The sequence below is a fragment of the Delphinapterus leucas genome, chromosome 3, assembly GCF_059928025.1.
Source record: "Delphinapterus leucas isolate spDelLeu-1000000601 "Yukka" chromosome 3, BTC_Dleu_Yukka2, whole genome shotgun sequence".
Classification (NCBI taxonomy): Eukaryota; Metazoa; Chordata; class Mammalia; order Artiodactyla; family Monodontidae; genus Delphinapterus; species Delphinapterus leucas.
This window is the reverse complement of record NC_143131.1, coordinates 44,054,548-44,068,860: the sequence shown is the minus strand read 5'-3', so window position 1 is coordinate 44,068,860 and position 14,313 is coordinate 44,054,548. Positions and strand designations below refer to the sequence as shown.

The following is a 14,313-nucleotide window of genomic DNA, read 5'->3' as shown; positions in this document are numbered from 1 at the left end:
CAAAATATGACCATTACCGTAGGTGTCAGTCTGTGACAGTATGATTCTCTCTCTACAGCCCTTTCAGGAGAGTTCCTCTACTTCCATTACTTCTGTCTTTTCTTTTGTAGATGACTCCTCAGTCAACGTGTCCAATCCTGGTCTATTCCAAGCTCAAGTCAGCCATTTCTGCATTTACTTGGATTTTTGGCCCTGTTTTGCAAGCACGTCAAATTTAATAACATGGCTAATACTGAACTATACTTCGCTCCCCCAAACTAGCTTCTCCTGTGACTTCTTTGTTTCTGTTTTTCCATATTCCTCTATCCAATGTCAATAGTTATTTTTTATGTCTTCCTTTCTTCTTCACATCCGATCTGTTGTCAAGCTCCGTGCAGTCTTTGCTTATTTCTCTTCCATGTATGCCCTTTTCACTTTTTTTTTTTTTTTTTTTTTTTTTTTTGTGGTACGCGGGCCTCTCACTGTTGTGGCCTCTCCTGTTGCGGAGCACACACTCTGGACGCGCAGGCTCAGCGGCCACGGCTCACGGGCCCAGCCGCTCCGCGGCATGTGGGATCTTCCCGGACCAGGGCACGAACCCGTGTCCCCTGCATCAGCAGGCGGACTCTCAACCACTGCGCCACCAGGGAAGCCCTGCCCTTTTCACTTTTGATTTATACTGGTCACACCTCAGTTTAGGCACTCATGAATTTCTGGAGTACCAACACAGCCTTCTAATGGGTTTCCCTAGCTGTGCTCTTTTTTCCTTCTCCAGTCTGTTCTGCATAAAGCATCAGATTGATCTTTCAGAACCACTGCTTTGATCATGTCACTTAACAGTTTTTTCTACAGCGTCTTCACTGACTTTGTGATAAAATACAAACCATTCAGCTCGTATCTAAGACCCCCTTTCTAGCCTTTTTACTAGTTCCTATATTCAGCTCTAGCAAATCTGGTGTATTTTCACTGCTCCAAATGCAGCTGTTGGCTTTCTGCCTCCTCATGTTTATTCTTGCTGTTTTCTCTCATTTGGAAGGCTATCTATCCCTAATGCTATCTACCAGAATCCTGTAATACCCACCCCAAATATCAACTACTTTTTGAATTCTTCTGCCTCCCCAGCTCATGTATATCATTGTTGTTTGAATCATTCTTTTTGATGTTTAGATCTTGCCTATGTGAGCAATTATACATTTTATCTATCCTATAAAATTGTAGGGGGTAGGAACAGTTTTATGGTTACATATTAACATCCCTCAGTATCTAGTCAAATGCTCTGAATATAGTCATCCAAAAAATTTCTTGGGTAAGTGACAAGGAAAATTTCAGAGGAGTTACTAAGACCAAGAAATCAAAAGAGAGAAAATGAGAGGTTATCTACCAAATTTGTAGAGAATTTTTTATAACCGTAAATCAATATATATAGCAGTATAAATAAAATGTTGTAGCAAGATTGCCACATGATTTTGTTTTCTTTTTTTCTGTCTGGATATTTTTATATTACATATAATAGGCCTACTTGGAAGAAAAAAGTGGAAAAGTACACAGAAAAAATTATCTCTGAACTCTTTGTTGTTCCTAATGTAAATGTAATTGTTTTACTCTGCTTCCATCTCTCTCTCTGGCTTTTCAAACAATTTGAAGGATTGTACATAGCATACTTTCTCAAAATTGGACTCTCATCTAGAGGTAGGAAATGACTGGTGCCACGAAATGGTTCTTGGCACAATCCTGGGTATTCTTCCGCTTCTATTTTTTCATTTCTTTTGTTTATCAAATAATGTTTGAAGAGCTACTATGTGCCAGGCAAGATTTTAGGCACTGGGGATACCACAAGAACAAAGCAGACTGAGATCACTGCTTTCAAGGGGCTTACATTATTGGGGGCTGGTGGAGGGTGCTTACAACCATAAGGCTTGTGTTTGTGAAAATTCTTAAACCTAGTTGAGACTTAAAATCTTAAGAGGGAAATAAGACTAGGGGACTGATGTCATGAATAAATTCATAAAAACCATTACAGTTTTTAGGGTCACCAAAATAAAATAGAAAAAGTGCCATGAAAGTCAGAAAACAGTGACTTGGTAAAGAATAAATTGGGTGGTGGGGTCTGTTTTGGTTTAGAACAGAGATGGCTTTTCTGAGGAAACCTGCTGAGATGATTTGAAGCAACCAGTTATTAGATCTGGAGACAGAATGTTTGAGGCTTAGGCAACAAGGGCAAAGGCCTTAAGGTGGGAACAAGCTTGGCATGATGCAGGAAGACAAGAAGAAAGTCTGTATGGGTGGAGTGAGTGGGGCGGGGGGGAACTGGTGTTTGTATTAAATGGGGAAGAGACCTTAGCTAAGATTAGTCAGGTAGTTTTGGCAGTATGGATGGACTTCCTCACAGACCCTGACTGCTTAGATTATATCAGCTAACTCTAATTTATTCTCCAGATACGCTATACTTCCCCTTCATAGCCTATTTGGGTAATTAGTTGCTTAATTACTCCACCAGAATATGAGTTCCGTGAGGACAAGATTGGGTCTTATTTATTCCTGACTGGGTCTCTTGGCTGGTTTGGTTCCCCTTGCAGATGTGTACTGTTGGGCAGAAGGGAGCCACAGTGCCTCAGTGCACCTATCACCAGCACCAGCACCTCGAAGTGAATGTTTCAGTGATAGTGGGTCGTTACAATCACTGTATGATGTAAAAAGCAATACTGTATAAAAGGAAAATATTCCATAAGAAAAAAGAGTATTGGGCAACAAGAAATTGATTCTGGCTGATGCTTCTTTTTTCTTGCTAAGTCATCTTGAGGAAATCACTTAGTTTTTCTGTGCTTCAACTTTAATGTAATAAATATTTTTGAGAGCCAGTTACATATGTTCCTTTGTTCCATGAACAGTCATTATAAATCTGAAACCCTTAGTGCTTTTGCCTTAGGGATACATCCTGCACACTAACTTCCTTATTTCCAGTCAGATTTCCAATAACTCCCTTCATCTGAAACAAAACCAAAACTTGTGGAGAAGGGTCTCTAAGCAGCAAGAAAGGTAGCTGTCATACATCTTATGCACATTACTTGGCAAAAGAATGGGGACCGTTTTTATTCCATGGCCTATTGACTTAGAATTGTATTTGAAAATAGGGTTACTCATTTACAAGTTTCAGTATCTATTTTCTTCTGGTGCCATCACTTTTTCCTAGGTAACAGATTAGAATTTGGGGGTGGGGAGTTATTAGGTTGACATTCTGAAAGGTGGCAGCTGACAGGAGAGAAGACCAAAGAATCACTAAATAGGAAATTAGAGCAGTCTCAGGGAATTGGGTAGTCTCTGCAAGCCTCTGAGCAAAGTCATAGATACTCATAATCAGTAATGCATCATGAAAAGCTTTGAATTTTGCTTATTGTATGTATTATGGCAGGAAGTGTAAATACAGTTTAGAAGGATTTCTATCAAGTTGTTTTAAATTGTATTTCAGATTTTGGAGTTTTCATTCATGCCGATTAAAAATCTTACATGAACATGTTTTAGGAAGAATTTGAAAATGAAAGGGCCTTACTGGTTTACTTGATTTAATTGGTAATATCCCTAGCAAGATCTCATTATTGCTTCAGTTCCTCAGAGTATTGAATAAAATGAAAACATACCATTTTTAGAGACCCTGATTGACACCCAGCGAATTCACAGCAGCGTGGGTGTTCATTCCCCTCCTGATAGTCTGGGGACTTAGATCTTTTATTTGCCCTCTGGAAGTTAGCAGTATAAGCTGACCTCAAGGAAGTGATATGGTCGGGCGTTTTAGGTGGAATGGTTGGAGGAGAAAAATGAGAGCTGACTGCAATCTTTAATTCACTAATTTAAAAAACAAAACCAATCAGGAATTCCCTGGTGGTCCAGTGGTTAGGACTCGGAGGTTTCACTGCTGGGGCTCAGGTTTACCTCCTGGTTGGGGAACCAAGATATCGTAAGCTGCGTGGCATGGCCAAAACAAAAAACAAAACCAAAAGACACTTACTAACGGAATTTATAATCTTACCTCTGTCAGTAACACAGGAACCTGAACTGTTTCTCAGTATTGTCTTGGTAATGAAACATTCATCTGTGTGTACCTTTTCAGAAAGGGTTATAACTGGGGCCCCTCCATGGGTTTAGGGACCTCTAAAACTGATTAGTGTGCTAAATTTGTGAATGAATTTACTACAACTGATAAGACCCCCCAGAAATGGTTAAAGACTACTGATATATACTCTCCTTTATAACCATTGACATGAGTTTATGAGCAAGGTTACCAGGATTAAGGTAAAGTCTGAGACTAAAAGATGAGGAAAACCATACCAGGAATACCAGAATTGTTATTATCCTTTAATGTATTCTAGGTAGCTTTGGGTACCTTCTTAACTATAGCACAGAAGTAATTCAGGGACCCACCAATGTTCCTAGTTCAGACTGCTCAAATATAAATAGTTATTTTCAGAAACTTTGGTTTTCCTTTTTAAATGCCTCATTATATTAACTAGCATCTTAAAATGAACAACCCAATGTAAGTCAACAGAGACTAAAACCCTGGACTTTATAATAAGCAACTCTTTAATGTTTAGGTTTCTCAAAGTGAAAAAAAAATCCTATTTTAAGGTTTATAAAAGCAGAGTAACAAGGTTTTGTACAATTCTAGGATTATTTTTATATAGCAGTGGTTCTCAAAGTGTGCTTAGGGGATCCTGGGGAACTTTTGAGACCTTTCTAGGAGAGGCTTACTGAGATCAAACTATATTCATAATAATTCTAAAATGTTATTTGCCATTTTCATGTTCATTTTCTCTCTAGTGTACAGCGACTACATGATGTGTGATATTACAGAAGACTGAATGCAGAAGCCAGATGTTAAGAGATTTGCAAAAGTAGAAAACAATTTTTTTGATTTGGAAAATATAGTTATTTTTCATAAAAGTACTATATTAACATGTAGTAGGTTTATTTTTAATGAATTAATAAATATTTTTTAAAATTTCCCTTTTGGGACTTCCCTGGTGGTCCAGTGGTAAAGAATCCACCTTGCAATGCAGGGGACGTGTGTTCAATCCCTGGTCAGGGAACTAATATCCCACATGCCGCGGGGCAGCTAAGCCTGCGTGCCACAACTGCTGCTCGCATGCCTCAACTGGAGCCCACGCACCTCATCTAGAGAAGAGAAAATCCGCATACCACAACTAGAGAGAAGCCCGTGCACCGCAACGAAGAGCCCGTGTGCCTCAACAAAGGTCCCACGTGCGGCAACTAAGACCCGACGCAGCCAAAAATAAATAAAAATAATAAGTCTTTAAAAATAAATAAAATTTCCCTTTTAATTTATAGTATGATAAATATCAATATTATAACCTACATAAACAAAAAGTATTTGGGATCTTCAATAATTTTTAAGAGAGTAAGGAGATCATGAGACCAACGTTTGAAAATAAAATGTGTTCCTTCCCGGTTATTCATTGTTAGAAAACTGTTAATATATAGCATTTCTATTGACTGGAACAGACTTGGCAACTGTAGTGGGTTGAGTAGTGTTCCCCAAAATTTCATGTCCACATGGAACCTCAGAATGTGATCTTATTTGGAAAAAAGATCTTTGCAGGTGTAATTAGTTAAGGATCTTGAGATGAAGTCATCGTGGATTTAGGGAGAGCCCTAAATCCAATGACTAGCATCCAGAGAAAGGAGACAGATTTGCATACAGAGAGACAGAGGGAATAAGGCCACGTGAAGACCCATTTTAAGAAGGAGGCAGACAAGCCAAGCAACGCCTGGGGTCACCAGAAGCCAGAAGAGGCAAGAAGAGAGTCTTATCTAGAGACTTCAGAGGGAGTATGGTCCTACTGATACCTTGATTTTGGACTTCTAGCCTTCAGAATTGAGAGAGAATGTTTCTGTGTATTCAGCCACCAAGTTTGTACAGCCTTGGAAACTAATATAGCAACCTTATACTCAGTAGGAGAGAATGATAGGAACTCCCACCTCCTTTTTGCCTTAGGAGGAGTGCTTTCTCTTCAGAATTACCCATCTTCTCTGCCAGGAATCAAGTATCCTCTGAGAGGTCTTACTTCAGCTAAGTGCCAGGCATTTACACTCTGAGAAACTAGTTAACCTAGAGAGTGCTAAGCAGTAGAATGTTTTTGCAAATTTAGCGGAAGTATTGCTGACTTCCAGATTGAGTTATTTGGTAAAGTGGAAAAGAAAGAGCTGAAATCAAATATTTAATGTTTAGCGATCTTTAGAGGAAAATTAAAATAGTGTAATGGATATTAATCATTAAATTACCTTGACTGTTCATTGTCTGTTATATACAGGTCCGAAAATTTATAGTTTTAATTCTGCAAATGATTCTGGCGGTCCTGCAAATCTGGATAAATCTATTTTGAAAGTAAGTATCAAGGTTTCATTTCAAGAAATGTTACCTTAAAAAAAAAGATATACTCTTAAATGTAAGCAAGTGATGGGGTGTTTTAAATTTTTGTAAATAGCACAGTAATTCCTCATCTATACTAAATAAATCGTACACATCTGTTGAGAGCCTGTAAAAAATTAAGGAAGAGCTGGATAAGGTCCAAACTTCTAAGTATATCAACTTCCCTTTCTCCATTTGTCACCTCTGTGAAGTCCATCATAGCTCACCAGGTTATTTTTCTGGTGGTTCCATCAGCACTTCTTACATCTTTGTAAATAATGACTTGCTAGGTTACAGTTTATCATTTTATACATGTTTCCTGTGCTAGACTGAATTCCTGAAGTATGTTTTTGTGCATTGCTCGTAGTGAGCATCAGTAAAGATGTGATCAAAAGAAGGTAGTTTTGAAGGTAGTTGGCTGTATAATCTTAGGTTAAACATATGGAAACAGCAGAAGGTAAAATGGCCAATAGGAAAAAGTAGAAAACAAACTCTGGAAGCCAAAATAATTTGTGTAACCTAATTATTACAATTTATATAAGTTTTTACTTTTACTTGATTTGCCCTCTTTTTAGTGTAGCATCCATTCTTTCAGGCAATGTGCTTGGGCTGGTTTACATTAATGCAAATTTTTGGGTTCCATCCCCAAGGATTCTGATTCAGTATGTTTAGGATAGGGCTTAGGAATCTGTCTTTGTGGTGGCAATCTAAGGGTGGTCCAAGGACAGAGTCTTGAGACATACGGCTTCAAGAGGCTTTATAAAAGGATTTTTGCCTTGCCACATGTTGTTGCTTTTTCCGTATCCCATTTTTTCTTAAATATATGGTAGGAATGTGGTCCAGTGAATGGTATTCCAATATATGATAATCACTGTATCTGATTTCAGCTGAAATTCTGGGCTTGGTTGGAAGGGATATAGAAAACTGTGTGATTTGCTTCTAATTATTTAATTATTAAATGTTATTTACCTTCTAATTGATATGACCTTTTTGGTCTCAACAGGTGGTAATTAATAACAAACTAGAGCAAAAAATTATTGGAGTGATAAATGAGCATAAAAAGCAAAATAATGACAAGGGAGTGATTTCTGGAAGACTTACTGCCAAAAAATTACAGGTATTTTGCAAACTTTTTTTTAAGTTACTTATTTTTAGTGGGGCATTTTTAAGACAGCTCCACATGTGAGATAAAATGACTTTTCAACTTCCATTGAAATTTCATATAGATTAGTTCCATCTTCAAGAATAAGGAAGGAACTGTGCCAAAAACAAGTACATGCATTAAAATAGTGATATGAAAACTAAATTACATTCCCAAAATTATGTTGGACTTGTGGTGGGCACTTTGCTTACATTTTCTCTGACACACCAATCCTGGAAAGTATTTTGCCCCATTTTTCAAATGAAGGAAATGAGGCTTGGAAAGATTACATATATTATAGCCTGAGGTTTTTAATTACTAAGTAGCAAAGTAAACAGAGTCTGGATTTGAACCCAGTCCTGCCCAGCTGTAAAGATCATGCTTTAGAAAGTACAATAAAAAGCTTTACTTTATGTCTGAACATGTTCATTGAAGCACTGCTGATAATAATAATAATAAAAAAAGTAAACATCTTAAGTGGTCACCAATAGGAAAATAGATTATGATATGTCTACCCAGTGGAATATTCTTTAACTATTAAAATTGATGAACAGTTTCTAATAATTTGGGAAGATGCTTATGTTATAATGTTAAGTAAAGTTTGTTTTTACAAAATCATAGAAAAATGACTGAAAGGAAGCATACTACATTGCAAACAGTATCTTTAGATAGTGAGAATATGAGCAGTTTCTCCTGGTCCTTTTTTATTTATCTATAGTTCTCAGATTCTCAATACAGTGAGAGGGACTTCCCTGGCAGTCCAGTGGTTAAGACTTCGCCTTCCAATGCAGGGGGTGCAGGTTCGATCCCTGGTCGGGGAGCTAAGATCCCACATGCCTCAGGGCCAAAAAACCAAAACATTAAACAGAAGTAATATTGTAACAAATTCAATAAAGACATTAAAAATGGTCTGCACATCAAAAAAAAAACCTCAATACAATGAGCACATTTAACTCTTCTAACTGGAGAAAAAGATATTTTTGAAGTTACAATTTGTGTCAGAGTTTCTGGTTTAAAATGAATGGGAGAATAGACTTAGTAATGAAAAAAGAGAAAATGGACAGAATGACTTCGTTACATTTCCCTTTCATAGGATTTATACATGGCTTTACAAGCATTTTCATTTAAGACTAAGGACATTGAAGATGCCATGACTAACACACTCTTACATGGAGGTGATCTTCATTCTGCCTTGGATTGGCTCTGTTTAAATCTTTCAGATGGTAAGCAGTATTGTCATAAATGTCTTTCAGTTTATAAAACCTTTTGAAGTAATTTCAATGTTTATGATATTTGTATCAAGCTTTGGACTTGTACTGAAAATTTTTTTCACTGTTATAATTATTTATTTTTAGGATGTTCTTACACTTTTCTAGTCTTTTTAGTATATTCTTCTTAAAGGTTGTAGTCTGCAAGAAGAAATTATTTTTTTGTGTGCTGCTTTCAGTTGTTGATAGCCATTTTACAATGCACATAATACAGCAGATTCTCAAAGTTTGCCTGTCTGTAACCTGTCAGGCTGTGTATCCTCGTTTTGGTTTAGAAATTAGGGCTGTCTGGCTTTGGATAAATAATATTTAATTAAGCAGAGCGTCAAGGTTGTAATCTTTGGCAAGAACCTGGAATGCATAGTGCTTCTATGACTGATTAAGGATACTGTCACATGTTGTGACAGGCAACCAAAGAGAAGGGAGGGTTAAGATTTTCTTATGGAAATTTAGGAGTCTAGCATATTGAGGGTGAAGTAAATGGTCAAATCGAGGTGGGCTGGTTATCATCTAGAGTGTTCCCACTGGTTTGATAATAAAACGAGGTTCATCATAGGATTTCTATTCCTAGGAGATGAGCAGTAGAATAAAATTAGGTGCTCTTTGTCTAGACAGGGTTTATGTGAGTATTTAATAAATATTTGTGTGTTTTATGTATCATGTACATGTTTATTTTCATCCCAATTTCTCTTAAGATGCACTTCCTGAAGGATTCAGTCAGGAATTTGAAGAGCAGCAACCTCTAAGTAGGCCAAAATTCCAGTCTCCTCAAATACAAGCCACTATTTCACCTCCACTGCAATCTAAAACCAAAAAACAGGAAGAAGATCCTATGATAAAGGTAATTTAAGAATTAAACATTTAAAGTTGTATAAAATCAGAATGAAGCACATGTAATAGTTCATAAGGGTATAAATATTAGGTTACAATAATGTTTTTACTTATTGAAAATGTCTAATGGGTTTGCCAAACTCTTCTATCACTGTCGGTTTCAGTTATCTATTGCTACATAACAAACCACCTGAAAATGTAGTGACTTAAACCAAGAATTTCTTATGATTTTGCAGTCTGAACTGGGCTTAGCCAGGCAGTTCTTCTGCTCCATGAGGTATCTCCTCAGACTGGAACATCCAAAATGGTTTCTTTACTCACAGGACTAGGTGCCTTGGCTGGGAGCTAGCAAGTCATCTCTCTCTCCACATGACTAGCTTAGGTTTCCTCTTATATGGTGATATTAGGGTGGTCAGACTTCTTACTTGACATATGGCTTCCAAGAGCAAGTATCTTGAGATAGTAAGCCCCAGTGTACAAATTTTTATCAAGCCTCTGCTTGTATCACTCTTGCTAATGTCCCATTAGTTGAAGCAAGTCATGTGGCCAATTCAAAATCTGTATGGAAGGGGATTACAGAAAGGCATTAGTACTGGAAGGTGTACTTCATTACACTTCATTATGCATTACACCTAACTACTCTGCATATCATAAAACATCTATGAACATGGGTGAACCTAGAGAACATTATGCTAAGTTAAATAAGCCAATCGCAGAAAGACAAATACTACATTATGTCACTTATATGAAGTACCTAATATAGTCATATTCATAGAAACAGAGAATAGAATGGTAGTTACCAGGGGCTAAAGGGAGGAGGGGCAAATGGGGAAATGTTGCTTAATGGTTATAAAATTTCAGTTATGCAAGATAGGTAAGTTCTATACAGCTGCTATGCAACATAGTGCCTATAGTTAACAGTACAGTACTGTACACACACACACAAAAGAACACACAAAAATTTTTGGAGGTGATGGATATGTTTAGTACCTTGATCGTGGTGATGATATCATAGGTGTATGCATATGTCCAAACTCATCGAAATGGTGAGTCTGTGTATATGTATGTATATATATATATATATATATATATATATATATATACAGTAAATAATTAACATTTTAATAATATGTACATTAAATATGTGCAATTTTTAATGTATCAGTTATACCTCAATAAAGCTTAAAAATAAACAGAGCAAAAATCTGTGGAAACATCATCCCCACAAAACCACTGTTGTTAAGGACAACACTAGTTTTTAACAGTTCTTTCATTTTTTTGCCTCTTTATGTAAATGTATTCTTCGGATCATGTAAGTTTAGACTTATTAATGTTGAGTTCCGTTCATTTGTCCTTCACTGAACAGTAGAGAATGTGATTTTTGAGGCTTATGTGTCTACTGTTTCTGAGTGTAAAGAAATTATAAAAGCAGTGACGATGATAGTTTTGACACCTTTTTCTAATTTTGATTTTTCAGATATTTGTTTTTTCTTTCTAGCCAAAAAAGGAAGAAAAAAATTTGGAAGTAAATATGAAAGAATGGATTTTGCGATATGCTGAACAACAAAATGAAGAAGAAAAGAGTGAGACTTCTAAAAGTTTAGAAGAGGAAAAATTTGACCCTGTGAGTAGAAATTTATATTGGGCTTCTAGCTGGATATACCTGGCAAAATATTTAACTTTTATAAGACTTAGTTTCCTCATTTGTAAATTGAGGAAACAGTTACCTCTAGGGGTTTATGTGAGGATTAAATAAAATAACAGGGAAAAAATGACACAAAATAACTGCTCAATATATGTTAATTACAGTCCTCCCATGTTTAAAGAGATAATCACCAAGTATTTTTAAATGATTGTTCTGTGTAAGGAGTATGCTAAATTATTTGGTTAATTTTAAAAAGCACCTTCCTTTATAGAGGAAACCCATTGCCTGGAAAGAGAAAACCTACATATCATAAGATAAACTAAAAATATTAGGTTAAGTGAGGGCTTCCCTGGTGGCGCAGTGGTTGAGAGTCCGCCTGCCAATGCAGGGGACACGGGTTCGTACCCCGGTCCAGGAAGATCCCACATGCCGCGGAGCAGCTGGGCCTGTGAGCCATGGCCGCTGAGCCTGCGCGTCCGGAGCCTGCGCGTCCGGAGCCTGCGCGTCCGGAGCCTGTGCGTCCGGAGCCTGTGCTCCGCAAAGGGAGAGGCCACAACAGTGAGAGGCCCACCTACTGCAAAAAACAAAACCAAATATTAGGTTAAGTGAAAAAAAGCAAGTTGTAGGAAGAAAATAGCACAATACATATATCTGATAAAAGACTTCTGTCTAGAATTTATAAAGAAGTTTTAAAAGGACAACAGACACTTTACAGAAGTAGATATATGGATGGCCAATAAACATGTAAAAATAAGTTCAGCATCGCTAGTCATGGGAAAAATGAAAATGAAAACTACAGTGACATACCACTATGTATATATCAATCAAAATGGCTAAAATTAAAAAGATCAGTAATACCAAGTGTTGGGAGGATGTGAAGCCACTGAATACTCATAGCCTGATTGTAAGAGTATAAAATGAAATGGGGGCTTCTCTGGTGGCGCAGTGGTTGAGAATCCGCCTTGCTAATGCTAGGGAACACGGGTTCGAACCCTGGTCTGGGAGGATCCTACATGCCGCGGAGCAACTGAGCCTGTGGGCCACAACTACTGAGCCTGCGAGCCACAACTACTGAGCCTGTGAACCACAACTACTGAGCTCGTATGCCACAACTACTGAAGCCCGCGTACCGCAGCAAGAGAAGCCACCTCAATGAGAAGCCCGCGTATCTCAACGGAGACCCAGTGCAGCCAAAATTAAATAAAATTAAATAAAATTAAAAAAAAAAAAAAATGAAATGGTACAACCACTTTGCAAAACTGCTTGGCACTTTCTTATGAAGTTAGACATACACTTACCATATGACCTAACAATTTCATTCCTACGTTTTTACTCAAGAAAAATGAAAATGCCAACAAAAAAAGACTTGTAAGCAAATGTTCATAGCAACTTTACTAATAACAGCCAAACACTGCAAGCAACTCTCAAAAACATTATATAAGAATGAAAAAAGCCAGGCAAAAATGAGTACATGCTGAACAATTTCATTATATTAAATTCTAGAAAAGTCATCTCTGCAAAATCTGTCTCTAATGAGAGGAAGCAGGTCAGTGGTTGCCTGACTACAGGGATGGAGGAAAGAGATTGACTGTTAGGCATGATGAGGAAACTTTTGAGGATGATGGCAATGTTTTATGTCTTGATTATGAAGATGGTTACGTGGATGTATACATGTGTCAAACAGACTCACTTACACACTTAAAATGATATTTTATTAGAAGTGAACCATACTTTTATAAAGTTGATTTAGAAAGACAAAAAGGAAGTTGCAGAACAGCATGTGTAGTATAATGAACTCATTTGAGTAAAACAATATACACATACACATATTTGCATTCTTATGTATGCAAAGGAAACATCGGGAGAGATACACAAGAAGCTATTACTAGTGATTAGGACTGGGGTTGGTAGGGTGGGAGGGAGACTTCTTTTTTATACTCCTGTATCCTCAAGTTTTTTTAACCACGTGCCTGTATTAAAGTAATATAAACAAAAATAATTTAGGACAGTACACATGTTACTTTGAGGTTCAGAGAAAGAGGTCTCTTCTGATAGGAACATTAGGTCAATACTTCAAAGAAAAAAGTGGGACTTGAAGGATGCATGAAGTGTGCATAGGCAACAAAGAATGGGAAAATGACCCATATGGGTGAAATAATGTGAATAAGGGTACAGCAGTGGAATTGTGCAAGGGGCCTTTGAGTATTAAACAATAAACAGGATAAAATGTGTAGGTGAGTACTGGCCAATAGGAGTAAACAGGTGAGTTAAACTGAGACTAGAAGATTTTGATGCCCAGAAAATGAATTTGACAGCTTTTCCTACTGATTGTGAAGAGTTGCTAGAAGTATGGGGGCAGGGGATCGACAAGAAGAATTTGACATTTTAGGGCAAATTTAGTAGTGTTTAAGGTGATTTGCAATGGGTAGGGAGGCCATTTTGGCAGCTCTTGCACTTGCTCAGGTGTGAAATAATAAGGTGCCAAATTGTAATTTGGAAGAGAAACATTTAAAGCAAGAATCAGTAGAAACTGATGATGTACTGAACATAAAGGTTAAGAAGCCAAAGTCAGCAAGAGATTCGTAGGTGGAGGGATGGTGGTATCAGTGCCATAGATAGGAAAGATCAAAAGAAGGAGTGTGATTTAGGTGAAATTGAGGCGATAGCCAATCCTTCTGTTACACTGTATTGATGTTTGCTTCTACACAAAATGGTCCCAGAATTCAGGTGGTTGTGCTTCCTCAGTTGTCTCTTTTCCCTTTGTCTCAGCGGTTGTCTTTCATAGCAGCACTGCACATGCCGTCTCCACCCAGAGCTTTAATGCTTCTCATCTGCTATCAACCTAACCTAAAGAAAAAAACAGTAATTTGAGTTTAGCTTTAACTCTGTCTAGTTTTTGCTCAGCAGAGTTAAGTCCTTAAGTTTTTTGTTTGTTTGTTTTATTTTTATTTTATTAGTCCTTAAGTTTTATAGCACCCATCTTCCCCAGAGGCCTTTTTTTTTTTGTTTAATGTCCCTGGCTATCTTT

The 14,313-nt window shown here is 37.3% G+C and overlaps 1 protein-coding gene across 4 annotated transcripts in view; it reads left to right on the top strand.

Annotated features, from left to right (window-relative positions):
- Positions 1–14,313, top strand: part of DHX29 (DExH-box helicase 29) — a 48,525-nt gene that overhangs the window by 1,703 nt on the left and 32,509 nt on the right. Inside the window, exons 2-6 of one of the 4 annotated variants that reach the window (XM_022597452.3) lie at positions 6,303–6,376; positions 7,404–7,517; positions 8,635–8,764; positions 9,505–9,650; positions 11,139–11,264. In XM_022597452.3, coding sequence (XP_022453160.1) covers positions 6,303–6,376; positions 7,404–7,517; positions 8,635–8,764; positions 9,505–9,650; positions 11,139–11,264 — 590 coding nt within the window. Of the gene's footprint in view, positions 1–110; positions 6,377–7,403; positions 7,518–8,634; positions 8,765–9,504; positions 9,651–11,117; positions 11,265–14,313 lie in introns of those variants that run through there. The other 3 variants (XM_089908853.1, XM_089908852.1, XM_022597461.2) reach the window with 3 other exon arrangements.